The sequence below is a fragment of the Mus caroli genome, unplaced genomic scaffold (assembly GCF_978045245.1).
Source record: "Mus caroli unplaced genomic scaffold, Mus_caroli_1 scaffold_10, whole genome shotgun sequence".
NCBI classification, from domain to species: domain Eukaryota; kingdom Metazoa; phylum Chordata; class Mammalia; order Rodentia; family Muridae; genus Mus; species Mus caroli.
Genome location: NW_028227265.1, coordinates 40,896,913 through 40,911,282, shown reverse-complemented (window position 1 = coordinate 40,911,282; position 14,370 = coordinate 40,896,913). Strand labels below are relative to the sequence as shown.

The 14,370-nt window shown below is 47.3% G+C and overlaps 1 protein-coding gene across 1 annotated transcript in view; it reads left to right on the top strand.

Moving 5' to 3' along the window:
* Nod2 (nucleotide binding oligomerization domain containing 2) overlaps positions 1–13,982 on the top strand; it is a 39,773-nt gene extending 25,791 nt beyond the window's left edge. Inside the window, exons 8-12 of the mRNA XM_021170890.3 lie at positions 1,875–1,958; positions 2,416–2,499; positions 8,539–8,622; positions 10,893–10,976; positions 13,178–13,982. Coding sequence (XP_021026549.1) covers positions 1,875–1,958; positions 2,416–2,499; positions 8,539–8,622; positions 10,893–10,976; positions 13,178–13,250 — 409 coding nt within the window. The 3' untranslated portion in view covers positions 13,251–13,982. The remainder of the gene's footprint in view (positions 1–1,874; positions 1,959–2,415; positions 2,500–8,538; positions 8,623–10,892; positions 10,977–13,177) is intronic.
* Positions 13,983–14,370: the final 388 nt, after the last annotated feature.

Here is a 14,370-nt window from a genome sequence, read left to right as displayed (position 1 = left end):
ACCTTCTGCTCCTCAAGAACACCAGGGTTTCTATGGAAACATCTGATGCTGTGCTTCCAAAGGAGGGGTTGGTTGTTGAGAACTGGGGATGGTGAGATCCAAGATGTAGGAAGAGAGGGTAACTATAAGGCCCAGATGTTTTGACCCATTGCTCTGGCAAGTTAGTTGCCCGTTAACTCAGTGTGAGCCAGGAGGGAGACTGTGGTAATCTGAAGTCAGCACCCTTTCCAGATGTGTTAGCAGCAACAGAATAGACAAGAAACAAGGCCTTATTGCCATGGAACTCTCTCTCTCTGCCTGAGGTCTCCCCTGCCACAACTGGACATTTATGTACCACTTAGCTTTTATGGTTTTTCCAGACAGGGTTTCTCTGTGTAGTCCTGGCTGTCCTGTGACTCACTCTGTAAACCAGGCTGGCCTTGAAACCAGAGATTCACCTGCCTCTGCCTCCTGAGTGCTGGGATTAAAGGCGTGGGAAGCCACCATGCCTGGCTTCCATTTAACATCTTTTAAAGACAACTGTCTGGGTCAGGGATGGCACCAGGAACTGAAATAAAATCATAAACATTTTGATAACATGAGATGAGACCTGCTCTGCAAGCCTGATCTCTCCTCGTGCTTCCCAGCATAGTATGGGCATCTTTCAGACCAGTGTGAGCTCATTTTAAGAAGAGTTGGGTAGCCTTCCCCTGATTGGGTGGCTTTACGTAATCTATTTGACAGTCACCTGTTGATGTGCACTTTGGATATTTCCAGATTTTTTTGTTGTTGTCTTATCACAATGCCTTGTCTACAGAGCAGTGTGCCTATAAAGCCCCACCTCAGTCCATACCTAATCTGATGTATTGATTAGCTCTTGGCTGCTAGTACTAGAATATCTGGCATAAGCAACTTTAGGGAAGATATGTTTATTTTTGACTGACAGTTTCAGAGGGTTCAGTTCACGATTGTCTGGCCCTGTAAGCTTGAGCTGAATACCATGGTGGCAGGAGGTTGTGGGAGAGAACAGCTGTCCTCTTCATGACCAGCAAGTGGAGGCAGGATGTAGGAGGAGACTCAGGGCAATACTTGGCCCAAAGGACACTTACCCCAGGTGATCTTTCATGGGCCATACTCCGATTTCACCGCCTACCGCTAATGCTGTCATATTACGACTCCATGAAGGGATTTATTAATTGGTTAGCTCATTACCCCTCATGCCATCGGACTGTGGCTGGAAGAACTCTTGCTAACACCCGCAGGGGCGGGCTGTATTTCTTAAGTATTTCTTGGCCTATTGAAGTTGGCAACCAACTTCATTAACTATTTCAGAGTGCGTGAGAGTGCTATGCCGACCCAGTGCAGATGTCTTTGTTCATCTGTACATATCCACATTCGTACAAGGCAAGTCTCTGTATGGATGGGTCAGAGCGTGAGGACTATTTCCAACCTATTGTGGATCAGAGGAGAGTAGCTCAGAAGGTAAAGGGTGTGGACATGATAGAAACAGAGGGGATTAAGAAGGAAAAAAGAGATGAAAGGCTGGCTTGTCCGGGAAGAGTTAGCATCACTCTGGGTAGTCCCTGAGAATAGTTAGAGACTTGTAAGAGGTGATAGCTACCAGGAAGCAAATCTGGACTAAACGTCAGGAAGGAAAACAAATCACCCCTGTGAACCACTACTAGGGTGGACTCCCCCTCGCCAAGGGGTGGGTCCACACACCTTTGCTAAAGACTTTAAGGTCACTGAAAACTCTGAGCAGAGCTTGGTCATTTTACCAAAATGGTGTGGTAGGTCCACATTGCTGGGACCCCTGAGACCTCCCTGGGGTGGAGTGGTGCTACGGAAGCACATGAATACGTATGTGCCTAAAACACACCCTATTAACATCCTAGGTTCTGGGGCAACAGCGTGGGTGATAAGGGCACCCAAGCCCTGGCTGAAGTTGTGGCCGACCACCAGAGCCTGAAGTGGCTCAGGTAAGTTGCAAGATGTGTGTCATGTCATTGTCATGGGGGACCGAGGGGGTTGGGATGGTTTTGAAGTTCATTGAACTTTTTGTATGCACTCCATTGTATTAGGGAGTAAAATAAGGATGAAAGACCTATGAGTTTGGGATCAGGAAACTTGAGGGTTTGGGGGTGAATTTGGAGGTGACTCTCCCTCCTTTTAGGGTCATGATTCCCTGTTAGTAAATGGTTGGCTGTGAGCTGAACCTATCAGATAAGGACTCGTTCTAATCCATTGAGAATGGCTGGCCAGTTGGGGAAGGTTTGGAGGCTGCACCTGGCCTTCAGGAGGCGCTGTAATCAATTATGTCTAAGATGGAGGACACCCTTCATTTGCCTGTCCGTCACTCGCCCTCTATAGGTCAGTTGACCAATCTCTGAGGTCTGCCTCTATTCTGATTCGTTTTTATTCCACAATTCTGTCTAGCCTGGTAGGAAACAACATTGGCAGCATGGGTGCCCAAGCCCTAGCACTGATGCTGGAGAAGAACAAGTCACTGGAGGAGCTCTGGTGAGTTATGGGTGGGTGGGTGGGGGGGATTGCCTAGCCTTGTCCGTGGAAGGCTGTGTGGGTAACACAAGGCTGGATGACTGAGTCATCAGCGGATTTTGGCTTTGAGTGGTGTGCCTGCAGACCCTGGTGCTTCACTGCTAATTCTTTTTATCTACGTGGATATGTTGGCTTGCTGATTCATCTATTGCCTGCACATGCTGTAATGGTGAAGACCACAAACTCTGGAATCAAGCAGGCAGATTAAAGTAATCCCCAGATTATAGCTTTCTACCTGAGAACTGAAATCCAGAATGCTCCCAGCTCCAGAAAGAATTTTTAAGAATTAAGGAAGGTAGTGCTGTTAGAGAGCTTAATATAGAGCCTGCCATGTGTGTATGTGCTTAATATAGAGCCTGCCATATGTGTACGTGTTCCATAAATGCAAAGCCTTTGTAACGGTGAGGTTACTGCTACTACAGCAGCCGCCAACAACTGTAGCAGTAGTACCATGGGTACTAGTGCTTGTGAAGTTTAGTATTTCCAAATGAGTTTCAGTTCTTTAAAACATTGGCTGTTAGAGTCAAAGGCCACCTCAGAAGTCAAAGATCACATCAGATCCTTGTGAGTGGAGTTTGGGATCATTGATCGAGCCACCAAGTGTTCATATGACACCTGAAGCAGACCCTATCCCTCCTGTAGACGCTGCCAGTGTCTCCACCTCCAGGGGTACCTTTGCAGTTCCAGATAGAGTAGCGAGAGAAAACAAATGCCAAGTGATTTCTCCAGGAAACAGCCAAGCACAGACATGGAAAGGATCGCCACAAACACAGTGTGGAAGTGTTATGTGACACCTGGGGAGATGTAAACCACATGTCTACTCACTCCAGATAGGAGCCCATGATGGATGCCACCAAACTTTAACTTGGAAAACCATCCGTTTTATTGAGGTTACTTATAGAAATATGGATGAGGGGTTACTTACAGGAACAGAAATGACTCAAAGACAGCTGCATCACCAAAATGCACCCCAGCATGGTGGCAGCTCATCTGCACACACTGCACAGCCTGCAGGCAGCTCAAGAGGATGAAAAGTGGACTTTCTGGGTGCCTCGGTTGGTCTAAGCCTCTTCCAGGCAGCTAGACTGGTGTGAGTCTCCTATGCAGCCTGTCTTATGTGAGAGGGACTCACAGCTTTTGTTGTTTACTCTGGATGGGAAATGGGGGGATGGAGGAGAGGAGTTGGTAAACCTGGTCAGTTTTAGGGACTTCCTGGAGCTATTTGAGTTGTTTACTTCTCTGTTTAAAGAGCTTTCCTGTAGGATGTAATGTTTTAATCTTGGAAGAATTTTGCAGAGCACTCTTGTTTTTGACTCTTACCTTCTTTTTGCCCCTCTTTTGCAATGGTCTTTGAGCATTGGAGGAGGTGACTGTATATGGCCACCTATAGCTAAGAAACAGGCCACCATGCCACAGAACAGTCACTTGTTCTTTGGAGCATCCCCAGTGGATATGAGTGGAGGGTGACAACAACAGTGGTGTGTAGGTGTAACACACAGGTTTAGAGGGCAGTTGGACATGCATATCACATCTACCTAGAAAACCTATGACGACCTCCTCGGCCATCCTGACGTACAGCACCAGACATGAACTCCCTTTTGCGGAGTGGGCCTAAAATCCAATCGGAAGGCTGTTGGTGTTACCCGTGACAGCCGAGTCACTACTGCACAAGCAGGCACATCTTGCCTAGCATGTTGGCATTTCAGCAGGCAGGATCCTTAGCCAAGCAGGAATGTTGGTGACAGTCCTCCACCGTCAAGCCTGTAATGCCCTCTTGGCACCATGAAAGCCAGCCAGCAGGGTGGGGGTTTTTAGTTCAGTTCCAGCTTAATTTCTCCACGTTCTGTCAAGCAAGCACACATGGTGTCTTCAGCAATAGGGTCGTATTGTCTGCTTCTGGCAACGACCAACACTAACGATTGAGGGGCCTCAGAGGTTTTCCTGGCCAACAACTCATAGGGAGATAGCACATCTCTGGCACTAGGACTTTCATTCAATAACATTATAGCCTCTGGGAGTCTTCTCCTCTCCCCTCTCCCTCCCCTCCCCTCTCCTTTTCCCCCTCTTCCTTCCTTTTTTCTAAGTTATATAGGGTACCCTTTGGATTTAAATTACTTAGCTGCTGGTTTATTTACTGGGTGATGCTCAGTTGCTTTAAAGGACCCAGGTCCTAGGACAGCCTGTATGGCACTGGCACTAGGGCTTGTAGACACCACATTTCACTGTTTTAAGTACATATGTCACATATGTATGTCACCTCTGTAGAATTTGATTTTGTGCCACACCAGAAAGTCCCTTGCTCAGGAGATGTTCAATCCAGCCCTTCAGCAGGTTAAGTGTTTTTCATTCGCAGATGTGGAACTGTTAGAGATTTCACCTCTTGCAGTTGCTGTTCTGGTGGTGGGCACATAGCTTTTGCTTCTTTTTTATGGCCAGCACCCAAACCCTACAAGAACTATTTGTCAGGCTGTTTTTGCCATTGTCATCAGCTATAACCTTTTGGACTCTTGGTGATTTCTAACAGGAAGGGACATTTGAAGTAGTGGGGCACATAGCTATTTAGCCTGTCTTACAAGGATCTTAGCCTGCTTAAAGCCCTCGTGAGCCTTTTTGTCCCCATCGCACATAACAGGCTTTATCAAGTCATACAGAGGATGGACAGCGTAGGCAAGATGGGGTGGGAAAATCTGCCAAGAGTCCCCTGGATGCCTGCGGCTTCTTTATATTCACAGGCACATTTATTCATTCTCCTTTTGGTTGTTCTCCCACCTTACAAATGCTTCTTGCATGCTAGTCTAAGTCACAGAGATCTGCCAAAGCCTTTCCTATTTATAAAGACCAATGGGCTCCGTAAAGCTGTTAAAGTTCCATAACAGCTGTCAGTCAGGTCCCTGCTGCATCAACCTTCTCTCTAATTTCTCTGTGAACACAGTTCTATCTGACCCAGTGAACTGGGGTTCAAACACAGCCACTTGTATTCCTAGTTACCCCAGTAATATTTGCTCCTCCTCTGTGGTCATCCAGTTCCTGATGTTTATGGGGACTTCAGACGTTGATAACCAATTGTCCTTATGGCTTTAATAAGCCATTCTCCTTGGGGACGGACTTCCCTCATCATGTCTCGGGTTATGTAGCCCTTGTTCTAAGGAGGGATAGGAAATGATATTCCTCAGCGTTTCTGCCTCCACAGCAGACCGATCGATCCTGTTCATTCCCATGTCCCATGGCCTCACAAGCCAGGCTTAGACAGACTCTTGCATTATTTAAAACCTTCCCTAATTACGTCAGTGCAAGTGTTGAATGTTTTCTGATCATAGTAGTTTTTGCACTGGACTGTTGTTAATTTCCTCCATCCCCATCTGTTTGTTGGATTATAGATTTTTTTCAATTTTTTTTTTTTTTTTGCTGAAGGTTGGACTTAGAGGGTATCTTTTATCACTTTTACTGTTTTCTTAACCTCTTGTTTATCTAATTAAATCGTCAAATCAGAGGCCAACATGGAGGATGCCAGTCACATCTCCTTTTTTAATTGAAATTGCTTCTTTCCACAAACAAGTCTCTGATTTACACAACCAAGCTCCTGCTTGGCAGCCATCTCAGTTATTGATGCATTGCTAACCACACACAGCAGAGGCCAGGCAATCCCTGCTGCTGCTTGCCAACCATCTTGACCCTTGTATGCTCGTCTCAAAGACTGCAAAGTTCCTCTAAACCTTTAACTGTTTTCAGGGGACTTCCATATTCACATGGTGGACCCCACTCAGCAAGCAGACATGCCACCCCATACCACATAGATGAAGACGGTCATCCTGGGATTCTTCCCATAGACACTCCTAATTGTGAGGGCACAGCCTTAGTTGTGGGTAACACAGCAAGAACCATGCAAACGCTGTCATGGTACAAAGACATACTGTGCAGGGAAGGATAATTCTACTAGATGTGCATACCACAGCCCCTCTCAAGCTTCTTAGCGACAGCCTCAGTTGCACATCTTGCTACCTAGAGCCAGGACCTTGCATTTGCTCCTCCCAACTCATCTGTGGTTCTGTCGTGTCCCTGTTCAGGTGCCAATTATGGTGTGTGACACAACTTCTCCTGGTGAGACATAACGTACAAGTCTACTTACCCCAGATAGGGAGCCCACTACAGACTAAAGTATGGATTCCACCACCGGTGAACCCTGAGTTTTATTGGGGTTACTTGTAGGAATATGGGTGAGGGGTTACTTACAGAGGCAGAAATGACCCAAAGACAGCTGTATCACCAATGCCCATCCCAGCCTGGGTGACAACTTGCAAATCTTGAAACCTAGAGCACACTGCAGTTTTCAGGGAGTTTAATAGGTTGAATCATGCCCTTTCCAAGTGACTGAGTTGGTCTAAACCTGTTCTAGGCAGCTGGGTTGGTTTCTGTTTCCTCCAGGCAGCTGCTCTGGTCTCAGAACCTTCTTTGTAGTTGGGCATATCTGAGAGTCTTCTTTACTCTGCTGGGACAGAGGCCCAGATTTTGTTTATGGTGGCAGGGAGGGGCCTAGTGAATCTAGTCCATTTCAGGGACTTCCTGAAGTGATTTTTGAATTGTTTACCTTCTTGCTTAAGGAGTCTCCCTGCAGATAATGTTTCAATCTCAGAGGGAACTGTTTCATAATTGGAGAGGCCTTGGATCTGAGGAAGCAGCATTCATTATATGCTGATCGGGAATTCTCCCATCTCTTCTTGACAGAGAAGCACCTCATTGGGAGGCATTGCTTCTAAGGATGATTGCTTGCTTGTCCAGCCCTGGCTATAGCAGAGAGTAGGAAATGCCATGTTTGTTTGTTCTAAGTGTATGGCTTCCCACAACAGAACAAGGTGTTTTTAAAAATTATTATTATTAAAATAGGGGAGAAAGGGACATGGGTATTGACTAGCTGGGCATAAAGGAACTTTAGACAAAGTAGATTTAGCAGAGTTAATAGGCGCAAAGACTGATCCACAGATTGGTACTAGGAACTAGGAGGGGTTTAGGGAGCTCCACCCAGCAACGATGGGAGCAGTATTTACCAACAGGAAAAGGAAATAACTAGTTGGCAATGGCTCTCCACTTGCCTCATTTGGATGAGGTATGAGTTGCCAGCCTGTGACCCTGCTGAAGTGTGGGTGTTGTGATTGCCTGAAACCTAGCTACTTGCTGCAAGAATATATTCTTGTTAGATTGCTCTTCATTTGCATGCTAAATTAAGTTACAGTTTGCTGCAAGGAACTCAAAAGTATGGAGGCAAACTCAGGCCAGCTTTAGTGTAAGTTAATTTGACTGCATAATAGAAAGCTGGGAGGCCTTTTTTTTCCCCCCATCTGTGAGGCTTAGGCCAGCAAAGGTTGATTTTCTTGTGTCTGGAATGTCTGGAGGTAGGCAGTTTAGAGCTGGAATGATGGCGACAGCAGGTTACCAGGGCCTCGCCTGTCTCCATCTCTTCCTGTCCCATCATGCTTAGTGTATGTCTTCATCTCATGATCAAGGTAGCTGCTCCATCTGCAGCAATTACTTTTGCATTTTTTCAGGATTCGGTCTCTGCATGGTACAAGAGCAAGAGACAGGCAGAGCACCTCCCATTCCGAAGTGTTCCTGGAAGCTCCCATCTGTCAGCTTTCCTTGTGTACCCATGGCTGCTGTGTGTCACTTGGCCAATTTTGGTTGCAATGGAAAGCAGGAAATACCATCTCCTTCACGAAGTACATAGCTTCTCACGCCAAAAAGAAGTTTCGTGTTGAGCTAGGAAAGAAAGAGACATTCATAATCTAGGACAGCAAGAGTATTTATAGCTGTTCACAATGGGGATTTTTATACAGTGGAAGCATGGACCACCTTTGCACAGCTGTCCTGGGACTGAGACCCCTCACCAGTCTTGTCTACTCTTATTTTTATGCATGTTGGGATCTTTTTAAAAGATAGGAGGTCAACCCATTCTGACATCCTCCTCCACAGTCAATGCCCTAAGGACTTCTTCTCTGTTCTTGGCAGCCTAGAGGAAAACCATATCTGTGACGAAGGGGTATATTCTCTCGCAGAAGGACTCAAGAGAAATTCAACTTTGAAATTCTTGAAGTAAGTACCCTGTGATGGTACAATAATGCCCAGTGTGGGGAGGGATTTTAGGGTCTGAGATCAGGCTCTGGCTAGCTCTGGAAACCTCACTGAGGTGTCTGGTAGGGAAAGCTTGTTTTGGGCTGGGCAATGAGGATACCAGTATCTATTGCTTACCTGGTATCTGGGTGGCTCTGGGAAACACTGCAAGAACTAGGTTTGGTGCGGCAGAAAGGGCTGACAACTGTGGAAGGTGGACCTTGAGTCAGTTATCACTCAGATTAGAACTCCTGCAACTGGAGCCTTTGGGAGTTAGCAGAACAAGCTCAACACATATCTAATCCAAGAGTGGAGCTGCTGGATACGTCTCCTCAAGTAAACACCTTTTTTTGCAAGAGGTGTGTCTATGGGGCCGTCAATTCTCCTGACCCTCCAGCTTACTCTCACGTGGCTTAGCTTGTTCCAAGAATCTAGAGCAGTGGTTCTCAATCTGGCAGTTGCAACCCTTTTGGGGGTTCTAACAACCCTTTCAAGGGGTTGCCTAAGACCATCAGAGAACACAGATGTTTACATTAAGACTCATAACAGCAGGAGAATTGCAGTTCGGAGGTAGCAAGGAAAACACTTTTATGGTTGGAGGTCACCACAACATGAGGAATGGTCTGAAAGGGTTGCAGCATCACGAGGGTTGAGAACCGCTGCTCCAGAGAGTGGCAGGTCTCAGCAAGCAACTCCCGGAATTGGAAATGTAAATTGGAGCACGGATGGGTAGGCTGATGAGTGTATCTGCCATATGTCTTACAGGTGATCTTCTTCCCCCAAGAGCCACTGAGGCTCAGGCAGATGGGCTATTTGGATGGCCATGTCCAGTAGTGTCTCCTGGTGTGTTCTGTGCTGGTGTTTGCTTATGTGTGTGTTCAGCCATTGATTGGAAAAATATTGGCACACTCCTGTATGCATTCAATAGAAAGTGTTCCTACCACAATTCTTAGATCAGGTGGCTAGGACAGAGCGGGCTCACATTCTCCCATCTCTTGTATTCTAATGCTGGAGACAGATGGCAAACAAAAGGCTCATTTTTAGTTGGGAGGAGGATGTGGAACCATGGGTGTATGTGTGTGCGCGTGTGTGTGTGTGGTTGTTGTCATTCAGACAAGGCCTCTATAAGAAGGTGGTGTTTGAATTCAAACTGGGAAGGCTCCTATTACACTGGGAAGCATACCACGCATGTGTGAAGCAGCAAGTGCCATTGGAGCACTTGGGGACCCTCAGGACATCACTGATTGGGCGTGGATGTGGCAGGTTTGCGCTTCCTCTTTGCCACACTTTGCCTCACTTGATCTGAAAGGATGCCAGGCAGTGGTGGAGGTGGGGAGTGTTCTGTGCCACCTGTTGTCAGACTGACGATTCAGCATCCTGAGTAGTAATAATTACCCCATACCGATTTCCTCATACTATCTATACATTTATATTATTTATATCTCTCTTCCATGTGAGGTGTTAAAGGGAGGTGAAACAGGATGGAGAGAGAGAGAGAGAGAGAGAGAGAGAGAGAGAATGCTCTGTTCTCCCAACTCTTTTTCCAGTGTCTTCTCTGCCAAGTGTTGGTTGGAGTCCAGGCTTCACAGGCAGACAGCCTCTCTCCTTGGACAGATGCCTTAGTTGCCTCAAGTATAAAGGGGTAGTAACTGGTCTCCTCATGGATTCTGGCCATGCACTGACGTTTAGAAGGTAGGGAGCTGGCACACAGGAAAAGCTCGACACCTATTGGTGGTGTTCTCAGCATCACCTTAATGGTAGATGTGCAATAGGCCAGTGTTGGGGATGAAGGCAGATGGGGCAGTCGTTCTTAGAAGGCAAGGAACAAAAGTTTCCATTGTGGATCAGCTCCTGTCCCAGCCTCTGTCTCTGACTTATGTCCCCGAACATCACTGTTTATGAGTTACTTCCTGTCAGTGAGGTGCTGGGCCAAGAGCTCTTGCTGTGTCATTTTTTCTTCACGTCTTACTCTCTGTGAGGCAGGTCCTTCCTTATTCAGACAAATTTGCTGAAGATTGAACAGCAAATGGTAGGAGTTGGACTTGAACCCGTAGAAGCCTGGCAATGAGCTGTGGCTCCTCAGCCCTTCCTCCCTTCCCAGTGTGTGTCTAGTGGAAGAAGGGCTCTCTTTACAGAAGCATTGACCCTCATGGGTCATCTCACAGGGCTGGAGCAGCAGGCATCCTGGAACTGGATGGGCTCAGTGGAAAATTAAGCCCTGTAGTAGCTCATCTTGTCTATGTCTCTTGCAGATTGTCCAACAATGGCATCACCTACCGGGGTGCAGAAGCCCTCCTGCAGGCCCTCAGCAGGAACAGTGCCATTCTGGAGGTTTGGTAAGGGCCCTGGGGGGGGGGGGACTTCTGTGCCTTTCCAAGCCTTGGCTTTCAGATCTGTGAAATGAGATGAAGGGAGGGAGGAATGGTGGAATTTTGAAGATCAGTTTTGACCAACATTTGGTATTCTGCACACAGTAGGTCTACATCTCTGGCTGTGAAGGAAATCTGTATCTCCAAGTAGGGCCAGTTCTGCTTCAAATAGTAGTTGGGTGTGGTGGTATATAGCTGATACCAGTGCTTGTGGGGCTGAGACAGGAGGAATGTGTGTTCTAGATCAGCCTGGGTTACAGGCTGAGAACTGAAAAACAGAGAGAGAGAGAGAGAGAGAGAGAGAGAGAGAGAGAGAGAGAGAGAGAGAGAGAGAGAGAGAGAGAAAGAAGAAGAAGAAGAAGAAGAAGAAGAAGAAGAAGAAGAAGAAGAAGGAGGAGGAGGAGGAGGAGGAGGAGAGGAAGAGGAGGAGGAAGAGGAGGAGGAAGAGGAGGAGGAGAGGAAGAGGAAGAAGAAAGAAGAAGAAAGAAGAAGAAGAAGAAGAAGAAGAAGAAGAAGAAGAAGAAGAAGAAGAAGAAGAAGAAGAAGAGAGAAAGGAAAGTATAAAACCAGGAGTATTTATTCTGAAACTTTGGTGTTCTAAGCAGCAAAGTAAGAATAGTGGTTTAGTTGCCGGGCGTGGTGGCACACACCTTTAATCCCAGCACTTGAGAGGCAGAGGCAGGTGGATTTCTGAGTTCAAGGTCTACAAAGTGAGTTCCAGGACAGCCAAGGCTACACAGAGAAACCCTGTCTTGTAAAGAAAAGTGTATAGTGGTTTGGTTAGATAATTAAAACAAGAGCTCCACCCCAGCTTCTAGCCACAATAGTTGCTCTCATCTATGTGAGACCCTTAGTACTTCTAAATTCTGGAGCTTACACAGGGGAGGTGGGGACTGCAGTATGGTAAGGCCACATCCATAGAATTAAAAGCCAAAGACAGTCCTTCACGTGTTTGAAGAAGGCATCCAGAGTCAACCTGATCTAGGCTCCTTGGTTCTCGTGCAGAAAGCAGAGCAGGATGCTCTGGCTTAACACATCCTGAGTGAAAGCTACCACTGTGAAAGTTCTGCATTTCAGATCAGGTATAATGGCACGAGCCTGTGATCCTAGTACTCAGGAGGCTAGAGTCTGGGCAAGCTCCTGTCTCAAAACAAGACAAGCATGGTTTTCAGTATTTTCTCAAAAGTTTCTGTCAACTCTGGGATCCTATTTTCTCTGTCCCCTGCTTGCCTGCTCCCACCCCTACCCCACCACCTCAAGATAGAACCTCATATGGCCCAGACTGGCTTCAAACTCACTGTGTAGCCAAGGATAAACTCCTAATTCTTCTGCTTCTACCTCCCAAGTGCTGGGATTACAGGTGTGCACCGCCATGCCTGGCTTGGAGCCCTTTTCCCAGTGTCAGACATTTAAGCAGAGGAGAGGAACTGGTGGCCCTTCTTAGGTGGGCAGACTCTTAGAGCTGGCTGCAGACCCACAAGGCCTATTACCTAGACCAGGTTCCATTTGAGCTTGTGTTTCATACAACCACAGATCTCAGAGAGTAAAATTGAAGCCAAAGCTTCTGAAACCACTTGAGCTGGAGACAGTCTGCTTCCTGTGTGACTACAGTCCCATTGCTTGTGAGGTCCAGTAGCCTAGCATCTAAGACAGCTTTTGTTTTTTTGTACTGCTGTTGTTTTATTTTGTTTTGGTTTTTAAAAATAATTACATAGTCCCAAGATATGTCCCCTTCCATCTTCAAGGAGTAGAGCAGCCTCAGGCTGACACCTAAGGGCTCTAATGTGCCTCGCTGACTGTTGATGAAGCTGGGTGGGCACAGACTTAACCCACTTCATTCCTAACAGATGTGATTATTGCCTGAACAGCAATAGCTGGCCTTGGGGAGTCTGTAGCTGGCCTGGCCCAGTGTTATGGACTAAGGCCAGTCATGGAGTCTTGCTCATTCTTTGGGCTGGTTGGGAACAACTCTGGGTGGCTGATGGTAAAAAACAGAATCCTCAAAACCTAACCCCCTTCTATCTGCTGAGTCTGAGGTGGGGAACTGAGCATTAGCTCCCATCCCCCACCCCCCGCCAGGCATAGGTTTTTAAGATGGCTACTTTCCTTGCAAGCCTTCACTCACACCTCCCTCTCCACTCAGACCCCACTTCCTATCATCCCTGCAGGCTTCGAGGGAACACATTCTCTCTGGAGGAAATCCAAACACTCAGCTCCAGGGACGCCAGACTCTTGTTGTGACGTCTCAGTATGTGAGTGGACTGTGGGGGCCTGGACTCTGGAGGCTGAGTAACATCAGGCAGAATCCCTCTGCTACACAGGGCTGGTTTGCTTTTCTGAATGCAGTATAGTCATCTTCTGTTAGCGGAGAAAGTCACCCCATTGCCGTCTGGAATTGACTTTTCCTGAGGAGGTGTGATGGTTGGTCTTGGTTGTTAACTGCACTGACATAAGAGACTCATGAGCCGAGAGGACCACGTTTCTGCCTCTAGAGAGGATCACTATGCAGGATTAGTGACTGGAAGGGGAAAGGCCCTCACTGCATGTGGGTGACACAATCCTCTGGTTGCCCCGTGGGAGGAAGATGAAGGAGGAGGAAGACAGCGTGTGCATGCATATGTGAGCATTTCTTCTGAGTGAGGACAGCTGTGGCTGCTGCCCTCATGTTTGAACAGCAGACTTCAGCGTCTTTGGCCTTTCAACATGGATCCATCACCAGTGATGTTTTAGGGAGTTTTCAGGCCTGGAGCTTGATGGAACGTGAGGCGTTGTGCTTCTCCGGCTGAGAAGGTTGGTTCTCTGCCTCTCCAGATGGCCACTGTTGGACTACTCTATCCGGATGGTGTAAGTGAATCCGAGAAATTCCCTTTCTCCTTCCTCCGTCCCTCCCTTCCTCCCTCCCTCTGCCCGCATTGGGTCTGTTCTTCAGGAGAACAGGCAAAGAACATGCTTTTATTCTCTTTTTCTTTTCTAGACTCCAAGCACCGGATGAGCTCAAGCAGGACCACCCCCACCCCCCACCCCACCCCACCCCCGCTGCCCGCCCCCATTACTATGTTGCTGGCCTCTGGCTGCTCAAGCAGATTCCCCTGTTACTATGTTGCTAGCCTCTGAATGGCCAGGGTTCTGAAGGGTTCAGTGGAACGCATGGATGTTAACTGAACGCCTGTTGCTGTGGATCTACATACAAGATGCCTTCCTCCTCCTGTTTGAAGAGGAGTATTCAGGAAGCAGCTCTAGCCATGTCTGGACTCAGCTCACTCTCTAAGGCCATCCCACTCTGATACCTCCACTTGTCCTGCCTGAGGCCCAACAGGACTCAACTCCGACAACCAACATAATACCTTGCTCTCCTTTCTTA